The sequence below is a fragment of the Penicillium diatomitis genome, assembly GCF_028827545.1.
Source record: "Penicillium diatomitis strain IBT 30728 chromosome Unknown utg000014l_segment0_segment0, whole genome shotgun sequence".
NCBI classification, from domain to species: Eukaryota; Fungi; Ascomycota; class Eurotiomycetes; order Eurotiales; family Aspergillaceae; genus Penicillium; species Penicillium diatomitis.
Window position 1 is genome coordinate 23,269 of NW_026623186.1, and position 16,876 is coordinate 40,144.

The following is a 16,876-nucleotide window of genomic DNA, read 5'->3' on the forward strand; positions in this document are numbered from 1 at the left end:
CATTTTTTCTCCATCGCATCATCAAACTCCATAGGCTGTATCAATCAACATGGCACCTGTTCAGGTCGAGCATAACATGGCATCGGAGACTTCCTCCCCATGTCACCAAGGACTGACTCCTCCAGATAGCCCAAAATCAGGGTCGGCCACGCCCCAAACTACGGTGAAGGACCTGAAGTACCTCTTTGATGTGCTCGAAAGGGTGCTGCCGGATCTTACCAAACGGGAACCTCCAAATAGTCCTGTCTTTCAGGGTAATTTCCAAGCGGACCCGGACATGGCTCAACTGAAGCTGTTGATGGGGAAGCTCACCTCTGGTGAATGTACTTCAGCTGAACTCTCCATGGCGGCCAAGCCTTCTCAGTTTTATCCGGCAAGCAATGAACAGGAGGACGGCACTCCAGTAGCAGATGAATCAGATCTCAAACATCCGATCAGTACTACGCCGGACGACTTCAAATTGTTCGAGAAGTGGGCATCTTCGCCCTCATTCAAAACAGTTGTTGAAACGTATGAGCTACTAGTTAAGCCCTCTTCCACGACTACTTCCCCAAATAACCACTCCCTTCTCTCCGCGTTTCTCCAGCAGACAGCTGACGCCGATATAGCTGGGACCCAAAAGCTTGTAAATACGAGATCGGCGAGCAAGCGGAGACTATCAGTAGTCTGGACGATTATGCTGAATACGCATTCATTGTCCGCGAACGAATCGGTACGTAATATTTTACCCGGCAAGTAGAAATAGTGCTAATCATACGACTAGGACGGAATTCCGAGGAAGTCACGGCGTACATAGACATCAAATCGGAAGGCCTGCGCGACATCCTGCGTGCGGTGCTACACGATGTCAAAGCTATCAGTCTGATGGAGGACAAGCCATCGGTAATCATGACAGAGACTCATTTCCAACGAAAACGCTGACGTGAATTTAGCTCGAGCAAAATGTCCTTTTTCATTTCCTCCCAGAGCTCGACAGATACGCGGAGAGCATGGACAACAGTTCGAATCATACATCGGCAGCGACGCAGCATCTCCGCGTGCTCATCGACCACCTCAAGCACGCATATGCTTCCATTTCGCAGCGTCTCTCGTCAATGTTGCAGCACGGTCATATTACTTATGACCTTCTTTGGGCCCTTTTCAAACCCGGTTGTCATGTTTATACCACATGCATTGGCACAAAAGAGCCGCGATGTGTCAAATTCGACGCGGGAGAAGAAGTAACCCAAAATGACGAGACGTGGTTTAACCTCGAATGCCGATTTCTTGATTATGACGGAGTCAAGTTCGGCGAGGCCGGTACTTTTCTGCATGTGCCAAAGTTCCGGGGGTCAAAGCCGATCGCGACTCTTGAAGCTTACCCTCTCTGCCACCATCCGAGTCACGAGCAGGTCCGAAAAGACCTAGTCGAAAGAGGTCAAAAATTTCGGGATTTAGCTGGCTCGCATATTCAGCACTGTAAAGGCAGTGCATTCTATGTGAATAAGGGGAAGATTTTCAAAATCAACATCAACAGCCGAGTGGCAGTGGACGCCGCATTTTTCCATAAGATGCAGCCAAACTACTCCCGACCGTCACTCCGCGATTTAGGGGTAAAAGACAAGAATGGCATTGCGGTTATTGACATAGGGGCGATGCTCATGGAGGATCGCGAGCGAGAGAAGGAGAGAATGCGAGGGGACGGTGTGGATGCACAGAAGCTGAGCGAGGCCGATTTGTTAATTGCCTGTCCAACAGTTTGTTGTTTCAGCTTCAAGGAGAAAATGTTCTGTACGTGACACGATTGAGAATGGTTTGAGAATCTGCTGATGTGATTCCAGTGGAGTGCGCAGTTAGTGCTCTTAGGGACGTGAACTGGTCACCTGAATCATTTGACTGCCTGCAAATTCCGCCAGAGAACAAGACACTCCTCTTGTCAATGGCAAAAGCCCGCTTGGGTCTGATACCGACAGTACCCTTTGACGATGTAATTGATGGAAAAGGCCTAGGAGTCAACATTCTTCTGGAGTATGTCGGCAAATTGTTTATGTCCTATATCGAAGCTTCCGTCCTAACCCGTGCTAGTGGCCCACCCGGCGTCGGAAAGACGTTCACAGTTGAAGCAACCTCGGAATATTTCCAGCTGCCTCTCTATTCGGTACGAGCCTGTCGTAGCGCGGATTGCGGCCTCACTAATTTTCTCAGATATCCGCAGGCGAGCTCGTTGTCGACCACGGAGATTCCAATGCGCTTGAGCAACAACTTGAAATTGTATTCAAGATCGCTAAACACTTCAAAGCTGTGCTCCTTTTGGATGAGGCAGATGCGTTCATGGAGCAGCGCACGTCTTACCACGATGCTCCCAACCGCCTGGTGAATGTGTTTCTCAGAAAGCTGGAATATTACCAGGGAATCTTATTCTTGACTTCTAATCGGGGTATTCAGTTCGATGATGCAATCCTTAGTCGGATTCATTTAATCGTCAAGTATAAAGACTTGAGCAGGGAATTCCCCAGGGGTCTCTGGTCAACTTTTCTGAAGAGGGCACGTACAGTCCAAGGACCTGCTATAATCGAGAAGCACGACCTCCGACGATTGGAGTCTTTAGAGCTCAACGGACGAGAGGTGGGTTCCAGAGCGCAGCTGTGTACTTCTCGCTTGCTGACTGACCAACATGGAATAGATCAAAAACATCGCAGCAATTGCACATGCTCTCGCCGAGGCGAATGCCAGCCAAGTGAGCTATAAATACCTGGAGTTAGCTGCGGAATCGAATCTGAAATTTTCGAAGGAGTTCGGCAGACAGGGGCCTGCTGATGGAATGTATGTCTGACAGCATACCTGGGAAAGTCATGTGGATAATCTCGTTCAACAAGGTTGTCGAGCGGTGGGCGTTTATCGCAACATTTTCGGTTCGTACACGACAGTTCATAATATCGGCCCTGAAGCTTCATAGTTGAAACATTTTTTTCATATCATTTATGGTATCACGTAAAGTCAAGTCTGAGGGCCAGAATTGGATGATCAATCCGTCATTGTCAACATCATTTCAGACACCACATTAATGAGGCTCTTTGCTGAGTTTCCGCCACGTTGTATTGTCCTCTTAGGACGTGGATACTGCTGGGGCGGGGCGCCGGGGCAGCGTCGACACAGACCAAGAAAACGAGTCAAAGTCCGCAGTCACCCTATCCGGACTTTTAACTGTGCTTGATGGTGTCTCATCCCAAGAGGGCCGGATACTCATCATGACCACGAATCACATCAAGCATCTGGGCGAAGCACTGATTCGGCCTGGCCGTTCAGACAAGAAAGTTCATTTCAAACTTGCCGATCAGAACATCTCGACTCAGCTCTTCCACACGGTTTTCAAGCAGTTGCCGACCCAAAAGCAATGTAACGAGGAATTTGACCAGGAGACGGTTGAGGGGCTTGCTCGTGATTTTGCCAGCACGATGCCCGAGCAAGTTTTCAGCCCGGCAGAAGTTCTATCATTTCTTTTAGAGCGCAAGAAGTCGCCCTATGATGCTGTTTCTGGGGTGGAGAGCTGGGTGGCGAAAGCAAAGTATTGAGAGGAGAGAAGGAAAGGAAGCAGTATGCGGTCGGTGACAAATGAAACGTGAGAACTATACGGGGGAGCTGGGAAAGTCATGTGAATAATCTCGTTGATCAGGTAGTCGAGCGGTGGGCGCTTATCGTAATATTTTCGGTTCGTACACGACAGTCCATAATATCGGTTCTGAAGCTTTTTAGTTAAATCAATGTTTTCATATCATTCATAGCATCACATAAGGTCAAGTCCGAGAGCCAGAATTGGGTGATCAATCCGTCATTGTCAACACCTAAAGAATCGTATATCACCTGAGGCCAGTAGATGCAGCGAAGACGCGGGCATCAAGAATAATAGATTGAAATCCTGACTAATTCATGCGGATGCGGGCCGGGAATGCTTCATGCTTCAATATCATGCATAACTGAATTGCTAATCCAATAAATGAGCAACCGTCTTCACGTCACACGAAGCCGTTTTGCACCAACTATCTCTGGTTGACGTAGTCGTCGTTTTGAGGCACGCGGCCGCTGCAAAGTCGGTCGACGTTTCAATGTGCAGCGGTGAAAGTCGATAATCATCGCCCGCCCAAGCTCTTCATTCCAAAGAACATTGTCGCGCCGAAGGTCTTCGTGGATGATCCCCAAAGCGCTGATTTCCTTGTTCGATTGGTGAATCCTCCGCAGAAGCTCAGGCGTCAGCTCCATCGATGCCATACTTTCTCCCCCCAGCCCATCACGAGCATATGGCGAATACCTCCAGCCCCGTGAAGGAAATAAATTTTCGCCAAGTCGATGGTACCCAAGAAAACAGGCACAGCGGACCCTTGCGCCTTTTGCAGAATTCGGTATACCTCCTTCTCGCGGGAGACTTCTTTCCACAGCCCAGATGTGGTTCCTTTTCCGACAACAGTATAGCCATATGTGATACAACTAAGTTTGAAGGGTGCACCATACGCCCCGCAACCTCCAAGGGGTGTGCATCGGTCAATGTTTTCGTCCAGTTGTGCTTTGAGTAAACGCACCAAATCTTCCGAAGTAATCTGATGTTGGAGATCGTCCTTGCTTCGACGATGGAGCATCACATTTGGACAGCGATCGTCAAGGGCACCGCCGGACTGCAGTCCAAGTAAACAACGCTGGGTGCAAAATTGTGCATCACGGTGGCGGGACTGGTTGTGTTGATTATTACCAGGCTCGCGTTGACGGGCTGCTCGTTGGGCAGACGGAGATGAAGTGACTTGACTGAAGCCGCGTTTGCGCCCCGTCGCTTGGTTTGAGTCGGAGCCGGATGAGTCTGGTGACTGCGAACGATGTTGGGGACTGAGTGGCGTACATCGTGCTTGAGATCTTGTGGGCACTCGGCGACCATTTGCTGTGGGTGATTCGAGTGGAGAAGACGACGGTTGGTAGTCTGAGGAAGTCAGCTCGGGACTTGAGGTATTTTCGGAGTGCGGAGGAGTTTTCCGTAGCTCTTCGTCTGGAATCAAAGAGCGAGCATGGTCGAAGCTAGTTTCCCAAACATGAAGTTGCATTCGCGCAGAATTCCGCCACTCTTGGTCACGCGTGGGAGAACGAAAACTTCGTAAGCAATGGCACAACACCCTGGCGATGGAAGTTTTCGGTTGCCGCAGATCCTGCAAATCTGCTTCATCGATCTCGGCGATGGGTTCACAAAAGTGATATAACAACGTGGTTGGGTCATCATATGGCACGTGGAGGAGGACTCGAGCAAGTCCGTTCGTCAAAATAGCGTCTGCACGACCTTCTTCAATCATAACATCATATGCCTGGACCATAGCTGAGTCAATCAGCCGCTCCGCATTGTATCTAAGTTTCTCCACAGGGTCCGTAGGCACTGTGTTGCATTTGACCATCTCTTGCCACAATTCCATCGGTCGCAGTCCTGCCCGGAGGGTCTCCACGGAGAGCTTATGCGGTGGCTTATATTCAACGGTGAGGAGGAGAGAATTGGTGCTGCCGTCCACACGGTGAATGCAAAATTGATCGGGCCGCGGACGGCGTAAAATGGGAGGATGGTTTGCGTCTAATTCAACCTGGCTTTCGGTCAACGCGTTGGTGTGGTTGTCGAACCAAACACCATCGCCAAGCATAAACTCCTCTCGAGCAGCCGGGATCTTGCACAGCTCCGAAATGATATCGCGCACATGATCTTCCACGGCGATCCGCTCGTATGTTTCGATGCCCTGTTCACTGCTGATAGGTCGAAGAGCGAAACGCCTAGCAAGCTCTTCAAGGGCAATCACAGGAGGGAAGAGTTGTGCTCGGGATTCATCAGTAGATTGTAGGTAGGTGCATACCCTGTCGTAGATGGCTTGTTGTTGACGGACACAATCCGTCCATGGACGCAGTCGTGTCGGGCAATGTTTGCCCTTAGGAAGTGGTATCGTCCCGGTGGTCGAGCGAGACGGCGTTGCGACTTTCAACGGTCGGGAGAGTAGGTTGTGGCAGTGGCGTAGAAAATCCAGGAAAGTTGTCCGGCGGGTGCGCTCTTCAATCTGGTTTCGTTGTGATTCGGCCTGCTCCCTCCTCTCTTTCTCGCGTCGTCCTTCATTTTCCGCGTGTTTTCTCCTCTCTTCTTCTTGCTTCCTCCGCTCTTCTTCCTGCTTGCGTCTCTCCTTCTCTTGCAGAAAGAGAGCCTTGTAATCTGGTGAGTCGTCGGCCATCGATCTGTCACAGGGGCAGTAGCGAAGACAACCGCGACAAGTCCCAATTGGTGGGTACCTTATCCAGGAGGCGGATGTCAGCTGATCGCGGTGTCCGGTAGAAGTATTTCCCCGAGAAATGACGCAAGGGTTCCGCTGTGACTGGTGAGTTAGCTAACTAATTTTAGCATCTCGAAGTATGACATAATATCCCTTCGCCGAGAAAAGACGCCACAGCACACACCAAATTGGATTTTCTCAGGCTTCACAGAGACTGCGCTAGGGGCAAAGTCGGTTCACTGGGTCGGTCGCCTCGCACTGAGTCGTGAGGGTCGCATCCGTCTCAACTCGGATCGCTTGAGACAGAGATGTAGGGGCGCTCGAAAGGGCAACCAGAGTGTGGGGCTGTGGTCGGCATTCGGCCTCTCCACCAGCCTCTCCATAGTGGCGCTCGGCACTTCTCGGAGCCTTCGTTGTTCTTCAAAGCTGATGTCGTAATTCGGCAAATGTTTGCTCTATTCCTAGTTGAAAGAAGTATTTGGTAGCGCTAGTCGAATCGTTTTGCAAATTGAAGTCAAGCTAGTAAGGTGCCCACTAGCTAGCGAGAGGAATGGGCGACCGCGAAGGGGATCCAGCTTACTCCTTGGCTCCAGAGTAGATTGTGCCTCTGGGATAGACAATCTTTGGCCACGATTGGTTTTAGTCTCCACTTCCAACACATATGCCGATTCGATGGTAACTACATATGCCTTGTCAGTACACTGATAAATTCGGCCACCCTCAAAATCCTCTGCAAGTACAGTCACCATAGCGAGTTCGCTATCTCAACTGCAGCCGCATACTTCGAAGGACAATGATGTTGTGTCATTTCACTGTGAGGAAGGTACACAATAAAGAAAATAGTCAGCAAAGTTCCTGTGGAATAGAGACAATACTCTTGCCTCTCTCGCTGTCACTCTGTTTGACGGAATACGCTTCGGGGTGCTCTAGGCTTTGCGGTCAGATATCATGCGATCATTCTAAGGGACTTCATGAAAAGGATAAGGACGTACCTTACCTGTCTGCGTATTTCAGTCCCTTGTAAGGAACGGGATCTGTGCACGAGGCAAATCGCTGACACAACCTGCATTGATCATTAGCTAGGAGTTACTTGGAGAGCGGAAGTCTGCGAGGTATTTACAGAGGCAACCTGGCTTTGGTCCTGGTGGTCTCTGACAGTACGGCAGTTTTGAGCGGGTTGATGGCAAAGTGTACTGGTAGAATCAAGGAACCCTGCAGAAATATATTCAAAATGCCGAGGACATGGTCACTCATCCGAAAACGACCTTCATTATCCCACTTGAAGCTTGTGTAGATATCCACCGCATTGGATGCCGCATATTTTAAGGTTCATGCCCTCATTCTTCATTGCCGATTCCTGCGAAAAGATCCTCGTTATTCCGTATCAAGTGGGATGCCAGCTAAATGTACTCGAATACTTTATCCTTACCCGCTCTTTAGGCCGCACTTTTTAGGCCTTAAGCGAATATCAGCACCTATACATAGACTTCCGCATAACCCAACTTGGGTCGAAGATCTCGACCCAAAACCCAACCCAGCCTGGGTCCGGGTTGAACTTCTCTAACCCGGACCCAACCCGGACCCAATGTTTGGGGCCCCAATAAAACCCAATACAGCCCAATTCGACCCAATTTTTACATAAAAACCAGTATAAAATGATTATAAATTATGCACTAGTATTGTCTAATACAGCTTATATCAGCCTTTTATATTGGTTATAGCCTCTGATACTAAGTAATATATGTTTAGAATAGCTATTTATAAATATATCCTTCATAAATATTATAATAAATACTAAATAAGGGAAGTGGGGTACATTTTCATAGTGATCTTGAAGATATATATTTCTCCGCATGTAGATGCACCACCTTTTCTGTAACTATACCACGTACTTTACTTGACATTGATAATATTACTTTTTTACACATTTTAGCTAGTATAATAAATTAATATAGTATTATGACTATGTAATATAATTTAGATACTAATATTACTACGGATAATATAGTGAAAACGACTCTAGAACATACGTATTTTTGCATAATTTATGTTTGCACTGTTTGTAACCCAAGTTGGGGCCCCGGACCCAGGCTGGGTCACCCAACCGTAACCCGGACCCAACGCTGGGTCGGAGTCTTCGACCCAAAACCCAACCCAGCCCGGGTTGGGTCCGGGTTATGTTGGGTTGTGCGGAAGTCTAGATTTACCCTCGAAGATATTCTGTTTCATCTTACTTCCATACTCTGTCTTTAGCCACTAGACGATAAAATCCTTATTTGCCATTTCAGTCCAGAGGATATAGTCCTTCCTTTTAGGAGGATTAACGCGTTCGAGTGTTCCTGGGAAAGCAGGAGGAATCACCGGTCGGAGTAGGCTCACGTCAGGAGTGGAAATTGGCGTTTCGCGCCCGTCGACGTTGAATAGCCCATCAGAAGTGAAGAAGGAGAGGGTATCTCGCGGATTATCCTCAAAAGCCGATGAGGGATAGTGCTCGGAGAACTGAGAGGAGGCCTGACTCTGGAACATTTTGACGAAATGAGTATAGGATAGGATACGGGGTAGGGGTAGGGGTAGAGGAGATACCTTCTAAAATATTTTTAGCTCTTAGTAAGAGTATAAGTAGACGATTTTGTCTAGGAGAGAGCGAGAAGCACAATTTAGATAGATCAAATTCAATTCTAATCGTGATTAGGCAATAGGCCCCACTCTACTGCGATCCGACAGGATTAGGGCCGCAAAGACCGCAGAAGACCGAAGAGGACCGCAGTGGACCGCAGTGGACCGCAGTGGACCGCAAAGAGGCCCGTACAGGACCGAAAAGGACCCCTAGAAGGCCCACATCACTATATTCCGCCTTTTCTTTCCTAAGTCCACCCTCCATGTAGGAGAAAGCCAATTTCCTGCCGAGATTATTAGTATATATTAGTAGCAGAATGTAGAATTTCCAGGTAAACACTTAACTACAGTATCTAAGCTCTCCAATGATACCCTTAATACCTATTTTAGATACATACAAGGGGTTATGTATATCTAGTGAAGAAATCTCAGTAAAGATGGGATAAGGTACTGATATTAATATATATGTTTCTTACCCCATACACCTAGCCAACAACAAATACTATTATACCTCCTTGACAGAACAAAAAAATATACTTATATTAGCAGGACTAAATAGTAAATTTTCGTATATTTCATCTGTTTTCATAGTAGTTAATACTGAAATACCGCAAATGTTGGAGTAGGGATCAAAACAGTGTTTAATAACAGTAATTAAAAGGGATGAATCATCAATTTATGCAACCGAAAAGGGAAGATCTTAGCAGAATTATGCAATTGCGGTTCGCCGTGGTGAAGACCGCAAGGGACCGCGGTTCACTATGGTGCGGTCTTAACCTTCAAATTTGAGACCGCAAGACCGTGCGGTCCGGTCCGCGGTCCTCGAACTGAGGACCAAGACCGCACCATGCAGAGGCCTAGGCGAGACCCCTCCGACTATAGTAGGCATGAATTGGCTATCAACCTTTATTAATCGTCGTGATAAGCTCCGCTCGCGCTTCTCGAGACGCTACGACTACTAGTGCGCCCTAAACTGTCACGGCGCAAGTCATGCGTGGTGACTCAAGACGATTCACGATCGAATCGACCCCGCGTCGTCTTAGGGTAACAGCCCCAAGGGCTCTGTGTGGGGCTGTGGGAACTCGGCACGCGCAAACGCTATGTATATATTGTGGGAACTAGTGGAGACTACCAGACCCTAAGATTCAGTCTTTGAAATCAGACCCCATAGACTTGGACTCTCTGCCTAGCCAACAGGTTCTCTGTCCTGCGATACAGACCCCTTAACATAAACGAAGACCCAAAATCGCTACGAGAGTAGTTTGCGACCGTATAACGTATTATCGATAAGAAGAGTATCTAATCGGAGGATATCTATAACTTCGATAAGACTAGATTCGCGATAGGCCTTATATCGTCGCAGAAGGTAGTTACGAGAGCGGAAGACTATAGTCGGCGAAGTATTCTACAGCTAGGAAATCGCGAATAGGTTACTACTATTAAAGCAATCTGTGCAGATAGCTATTCGCTACCTGTAACGAGATCTACTTGTACAAGGTAGAAGGACTTGATCGTCAGGGAAGAAGAGGGCGCCGCTAATCAGGTGTTGATTCCAAGACTAATTCTTGAGGATCCCTCGTGTGAAGGGCTGTAGCAGAATTGATTCAATTGTACTAGGCCAGCATGCTGTTTACAACCATCTTGAGGAGGGAAGGGAAACGGCCCCTTCTCCGTTGTGAAACGGTGTGAGGGCCTTTCTGCCGAAGGCGGTGTCTTTCCTCCAATCTTCCCGTCAACGGATCTATACGGCCATGGCACATGGTTTACTGCCGGGCTCTGGCCCGTTACAGCTTAAGACCTAGGTGGGATTCAGACAACTTTCCGAAAGGCATGGAGGCTTGCAGCTTATTGCACAGCTCCGAGAAAATGAACTCAGGAGCTCCGCTAGCAGATGAGCTTTTCGACCCCTGCTAAGCTTTTGACTGCTTACCTTGCCTGAAAGGACTTTCCTGGACACGCTACTGCGGACAAGGGAAGGGAAGGGACTGTTTTCGATCACGAACTTTTGGAAAGTGGCTCGGTGGATTTGGAGATCTCTAGCGCCGTAACTGTTCAGATAATTTGGCTAGACTATTCTGCTGCCACGGACCCACAAGCCCACATTAGCTACGGTCTCTCCCTCTTTCCTCCTCCTACCCATCAAGCTACGGTTCACCGTTCTCTTTTCCCCTTTTAGAGGATTTTTACGAAAAGCCACATATAGGCAGTAGGCGAGGCGACCCCCTTTCCCCCTTCCCTCTTACGGTAGGTACTGTACTCAGCTACGTAAGCCTTTTTGACATATGTCACACGAAAATCATAGCACGTCAACATCAGGAAGTACAGTACTGGTGAGAACCGTTGTCCTGGGATGGTGACAGTTAGGCCCGCTGATTACACAGACCAAAGGACGGTCCAGTGGAGATAGTGTTGATCGCGCGGAACATGTTGTCAAGGCGATGCGGCAGGCCACGGACGGCCCCCGTATACATAGCCGCCAAAAGCCTGTGGGCTGTGGCCCAATCATAAATGTGTGGGCCCACGGACGACCTCATGACCAGCTCCAAGAGGCAAAGGTACCCTGAAGGTTGGTGCCTGGACGAAAGTAGGGAGCGGGGGAGGCTCGCCCACATCCCTTTGGTTCTTAAGGGGAGCAAACAATCTTGGTAATCTGCCGGCAACTGGAAGCCGGGTGGCGGATCATATCGGTTTCAGCTGCTCGGTCGCGACGCATGCGACGGGCCTGCCCTTCTCACAGTCATATAGCTACTCATGCCTCGGCGCCGTTCTTTCACTACCCCATCCATCCCTTCACCATCCATTTTGAGGCTGAATCTTCTTCTCTTATCGAGAGTGATCCAGTTGTCCACTTGGCTCACTTTGGGAGATATATCTCGTTTTTCTAATGTACCACGACTAGACGTAGAGCAATGAGTATCATAAAATCATTGAAAAACTAACAAGAAACTTAACCAAAAAATGGCAGAAATCAATGAAAAGTAATAAAAAGGCAAAAAGAGACACAGGGTAGCCGAAAGCGTATACCACTTAAAATTAGCCCTCTTTGGAGACAAGGGGAAAATTACGAAGAGGAGGCAGAGCCTAGCTGCTATCCGCTGATTGGCGGATAGAAGATAGAGCGGCCGAGGTATTGTCAAATTGCGTTCCGTCTCCAGATCTAGCGCTAGTAGGCCGAGACCATTTGCTGCCACAACCCGGTTTCCCTTGATTTAGGATCTCCATTCATTTGACCTGTTATACTCCCCTTCTATCACGACAATCATTACAGATTCAGTCAGAGAGGATCGCGCCTTCCCAAGTCTGCCCAAAGCAAGACAACTTGTCACCTTTGAACAATATAACTCCGTCTGTTATTCAATTGTCAGCACAACCAACAAATTCTTCCAGTGAGTTATATATGTGATATAGAGACTATACATACCCATGTTGATTGATGTTAACTGATTACCAGGTTTGCAAGTTGCTTGAAGCATTGGCAGCCTGGCTAGGGCATCACCCATGTCACACGAGCCCATAAACCCACCACTATGTAGGGACGGTATATTAGAAGACTTAGCACCCGGTGATAGATCAAGTCATTACGTACTTCTCTCGCGCGGTCAACTGTCCATTATCATTTGCGAAGCAGTTAGTCATCGAAATGTAGCCTTGCTGCTGTTTAGTACTATCGCAATAGCAGGACATTGTTCCATCATTGCTAGCCGTACACAGGTTCCAGTCAAGCTGGCAGTTGGGTTCGGTTGTGGTGGGGCCAGCACGGGAGAGTAAGACGTTTAAAGCGAGCAGTGTAATAAAGATCAAGGGCATTTCTAATAGTATACGTGCAGCGGTGCAGCTTTTGAGGATCTGCGAAAAGCGAATCAATCGACAATCGCTAGATTTAGAATGATGGAGTGTAGGTTACAGGAGGAGCTTATATAGTACGAACTATAGCACTCTGTTTTTTCTCGTCCCAATTCTGGCCTTCGGGAGGCCCTCCATAATCAATTTCACCACCCTCTGCTTTCACCGGCTTCTTGTTTTTGAATTCATTGTGGACTCCAAACCCCGCGCCTGGCCCCGCAAAGCTACTGTAACAGTCTTTTCTATAAGCTTGCCTTGTCGGTTAGCCTCGCCTACTCCGTTCAGTATTCAATAAGAACAAACGAGTTTGGTCGCAGGCTGCTGTCTTTAGCTGTCATGAACGGGTACGATGCCATCGTCAAGCAGCTTCTCGCTACAAATAGCTTCATTATGCTTACGGATTAGGCCGGTCGGACACAGCCGCGGTATGCCGCCGAGAACTAGATATATAGTTTATTGGAGGCCTTTACGGAGCATTGAAAAGTGAAAGACAAGGACTACAGCACGTCGAACGCTAGTAGCACCGCCTTCCTATTATAGCCTATTAAACCACTTGCATGCGTACAGCGGAGTCCCATATAGCGTTGTATACGATATTTTTATCGTCAACCAGACTCATATGCCTCGCACAAGGGCTGCTTGACCATGCATTAGTCTGATACAATTTCATTATATACGCAGCGTATATTGTAGGTTTTCGAGCGGCAGAATGTGTGGCAGAAAGGGGCGGTCAGGTAGCGGGTCACAGACTTTTGCGGCGCCACTGTATATTAGCGCAGATCATTGAAAGCGAGATAAGTTAGTTATGGCACTCCAATGTGGATCTAGGAGTAGAAATAGGCCAATCAAGACTTTTACCCGTTCACAATCAAAATCCCATACATATTGTACATCCACCCGTGTCTCCTGTTCCATACTGGCAAAAAATGGCAGTCCACTGGAGCCCTCCTCCATACGGAGTCTTCTTCCATACGGGGTCTTCTTCTATACGGAGTCTTCGGGGGCTGCGTGTGGAAGGGGGCTCCGTGTGGAAGAAGGTTCCACCCAGTCTTGCTAGCACCTCATATGCTACCATGGAAATTCCCCGGGCACTACCTACGATATTGTGTCTCCGAGGAATATGCCCTCTCTCTAAAGAGCTTATTAGCCGACGGACTGTATATCTTTCCCAAGACCCTACCTGAATAATATATAATACAGTTATTGCCAGTCCTGAAATGCGCCTAGTATTGACCAGAAACTCATTATAGCATACCTGTAATGCAAAGAAGCTTCTTTGTGACCATGGAATTATTTATTGGATTTTCAGCAGGTTCTTTATCTACTTTGCGTACTCATTATACTCTTGTCAAGTCAAGCTAAGTTACAGTACAAGCTGTTCTATGGTCTACTCCAGCTTCTGGTGGTATCGTGACCTATTGTGAAATATCTCATATTGGTGGCATCCAAAGTACTGTATGATATTGAATAGCAATGACCCTTCATCAAACAAATTAAGTAACCATAAGTTGGACCGCAGTATACCCGCATACTTGAGTATATAGAATCTGTGATGTGGAATGCTTATCGTGAGTCTCTGGAAACAGTCTCCTCTCTGCTTTTCAGCAAATCACGTTCTGTCATCATGGTCGGGGCCGGGTAATGAGAGCTCTGACTGGTCAGCGTTTTACCTGCAGGGTGATGTTATGTATCCCGAGCGCGAGAGACGACCTACGTACAAAGAAGGTTATGTTGACCCCACGTAGGGTCTTTCATTCCAACCGCTCCATCTTTCTCTGAATTCGAAGTCGATCTTAATAACGCCATGATAGATAAGAATAAGTATGATGCTCGGCGGAGTAAATTTGAAGAGGTGACTGTGTACTTCGTCTTATATTTCCTACAATTTGCTCTAACCTCTGTCTCCTCCAGAACCACGAAGGGCACAAAGAGGTGCGGCCACGCGTCGAGCGCAGAAAAGCCACCACCCGTTTCACCGAAATGCACGAAGTCATTCCGGAAGATGATAGTGGCATTCGCAGAATAGACTGGCAGGCCCACGGATGGATGATGGGACATCCGTACTTAGCCATTCTCGAGGCCAGGCGTGCGTGAAATACATCCATGTTGATGACCGGACAGGAGACTGCAAACTAGTCGTTCCCAAATAAAACACTAGCTCAGTATCTTGGAGAAGCGGCTATACCACGGAGAGCAAACCCGGATCCCCTAGGGCAAGAGTAATACAACTTTTTGCAATTGCTGCCAAGTTGTTGGTGTTTATCGGGTGTTGATAGGGAGTATACGGGCAGTATTTTCCTTATCGCGGCAACAAATACTTTCCTCCGTCTTGTTCACTTTGAATTTGGTTTTCACCATGTGGGGTCTCTCGAGGAGGCAAATGAGCATATGCAAAGAACTTGAGCAGGCGACGAGAACAGGGATTTCTTTGTTCACATGCACAGTACCGGGTGGTTCAACCCCCAGTCCCCTAAATGGAGAAATTCCGCCCCATGTCATGTCACATTTTAGCGCTAGTGGAATGGCGTGAGAAGCAGAACGACTCCGTAGACCTTGGGGATGACAGTGATCTGTTTATGGAGGGCGATAGTGGCTAGTTGGTGACCTCGGTGGTTCTGAACCAGCTGGGGCATACTAGTCGAGGATACACCAATAATTTGATTTTGGCAAGTGTGAGACGAGACGGATAAGTGATGAGATCCTTAATTTGTGAAATAGATCGAATGTTTTTGCTTGATAATTTTGATCTTTCATTCCTTTTTAATCAGTAAAATTTCTTTTGCACCCTTTATCAACTGCTCGGGTGATGGGACAGTTAGTGTTCGATTCACCGGGCCGCCTGGAAGCTGAGCATAACTGCACGTGACTTTTGCCCATGCGAGGCCTATCGTGTGTTGCGGGGAAAGTCGTTCGTCATCCTCTGAAACTCTAGAGCGTAATCACGTGTCCTTGACCTCATCCTCCTAGTGTTCTACGTAATCCAACTGCCTTCCCCTTAGTGCTGTTTGAATTCAGGACAGGTACTGTGATCATTTAGCACACCTTCGTATACTTCATTCTTCATCTCATTTCACACTAATGAACAACGTTGACTAGGCTATAATCATTTCTTCACCCTCTAGAAAACGCTCCTCGAGAACTGTGGACACGACACTAGCTCTCAACTTTTCCAACCGGAATCATCTACCCACCATGTCCGGTTTGGAATTAGAAAAACTTCCTTCATTATCACCCAAATCGACTGCTGCTGGTCTTCTCGTCTTGCCAGTTGAGATTCGCCACCGGATCATCAGACTGGTGCTCGCTGTGCCGGACTCCCCCTACTTTTTCCAGGATTCGGGAGGTCCACTGGAATGTTTCATGCCCCGTAAGCCTGGTGCATGGCTGGCACTATTGTATACCTGTCAGCAATTATCCCATGATGCTAGGTCAATCTTGTACGGTGCGAATCGCTTCATTCTCGAGGAAGTGGAAACGAGGAACCACCGGAGCAACGTTCTGGGATTGTTCATAAGACGCATTGGATCTGTCAATGCAGGTTTTCTGTCCACATTGCGTATCTCTTTTCCCACCACGGAACTAGCAGATGACCAGGGGGAGAAATCCGTCTCAGACAAGACGTATTACGGAATTTGGAGCTTCTTCGCAATGAGTGCACCGGGCTAAGAACACTGGAATTTTCTATTTATGGCGAGAGCTGTCGGTACCTGATCAAAGACGATCAACACAGTTCACGTCGTGTTCATCAAATTTTGAAGAAAATCGACTCCGAGTTTCGAAAGATTGCTTCTCTAAACACCATCATTGCTCGATACTGCAGTGGCCCCCCAGACAGGCTGATCGAAGAGATCTTGGAACGCCTAGGATGGAATGTTGTGAAGGTCCGCGGAAATCTTGTCTCAGAGGAAATGGCTCTTTCCCTCTGGCCTTGAGATTTATGCTTGGATGATTGAGCGACCGGCGGGCTAAGAAAACCCTTGTACTCGCAGCTTTAACAGGAATGTGGTCAAGAGCAGCTTGTGTCAGACGTACAGTGCCAGCTATCCAAGACCAATTTGCCGAGTCAGTGGCGATCAAGCTTCACTGCCGGAGGAAGCAACACTCGAAAACAGTCCAAAAGAGCATTCAAACTCTGGCTCTGCCAACGCCGACTTTGGAACTAT

General features: G+C 48.0%; 4 protein-coding genes across 4 annotated transcripts; 2 read left to right on the top strand and 2 right to left on the bottom strand.

Annotated features, from left to right (window-relative positions):
- Positions 1 to 49: 49 nt before the first annotated feature.
- N7539_008740 (uncharacterized protein) lies at positions 50 to 3,551 on the top strand (the record flags this gene model as incomplete). Its single annotated transcript, XM_056938335.1, has 9 exons — positions 50 to 510; positions 609 to 712; positions 764 to 882; positions 933 to 1,770; positions 1,821 to 2,007; positions 2,065 to 2,137; positions 2,185 to 2,604; positions 2,663 to 2,802; positions 3,125 to 3,551. 9 exons carry the CDS (start codon positions 50 to 52, stop codon positions 3,549 to 3,551), a joined length of 2,769 nt encoding a protein of 922 aa, XP_056786343.1.
- Positions 3,552 to 4,226: 675 nt separating this feature from the next.
- Positions 4,227 to 6,215, bottom strand: N7539_008741 (uncharacterized protein; the record flags this gene model as incomplete). Its single annotated transcript, XM_056938336.1, has 1 exon — positions 4,227 to 6,215. The coding sequence occupies one exon, from the start codon at positions 6,213 to 6,215 to the stop codon at positions 4,227 to 4,229; it is 1,989 nt and encodes a 662-aa protein (XP_056786344.1).
- Positions 6,216 to 8,510: 2,295 nt separating this feature from the next.
- N7539_008742 (uncharacterized protein) lies at positions 8,511 to 8,780 on the bottom strand (the record flags this gene model as incomplete). Its single annotated transcript, XM_056938337.1, has 1 exon — positions 8,511 to 8,780. One exon carries the CDS (start codon positions 8,778 to 8,780, stop codon positions 8,511 to 8,513), a length of 270 nt encoding a protein of 89 aa, XP_056786345.1.
- A 7,125-nt stretch (positions 8,781 to 15,905) lies between these two features.
- Positions 15,906 to 16,379, top strand: N7539_008743 (uncharacterized protein; the record flags this gene model as incomplete). The annotated part of the gene is made up of 1 exon (XM_056938338.1): positions 15,906 to 16,379. The coding sequence occupies one exon, from the start codon at positions 15,906 to 15,908 to the stop codon at positions 16,377 to 16,379; it is 474 nt and encodes a 157-aa protein (XP_056786346.1).
- Between the last annotated feature and the right edge of the window lie 497 nt (positions 16,380 to 16,876).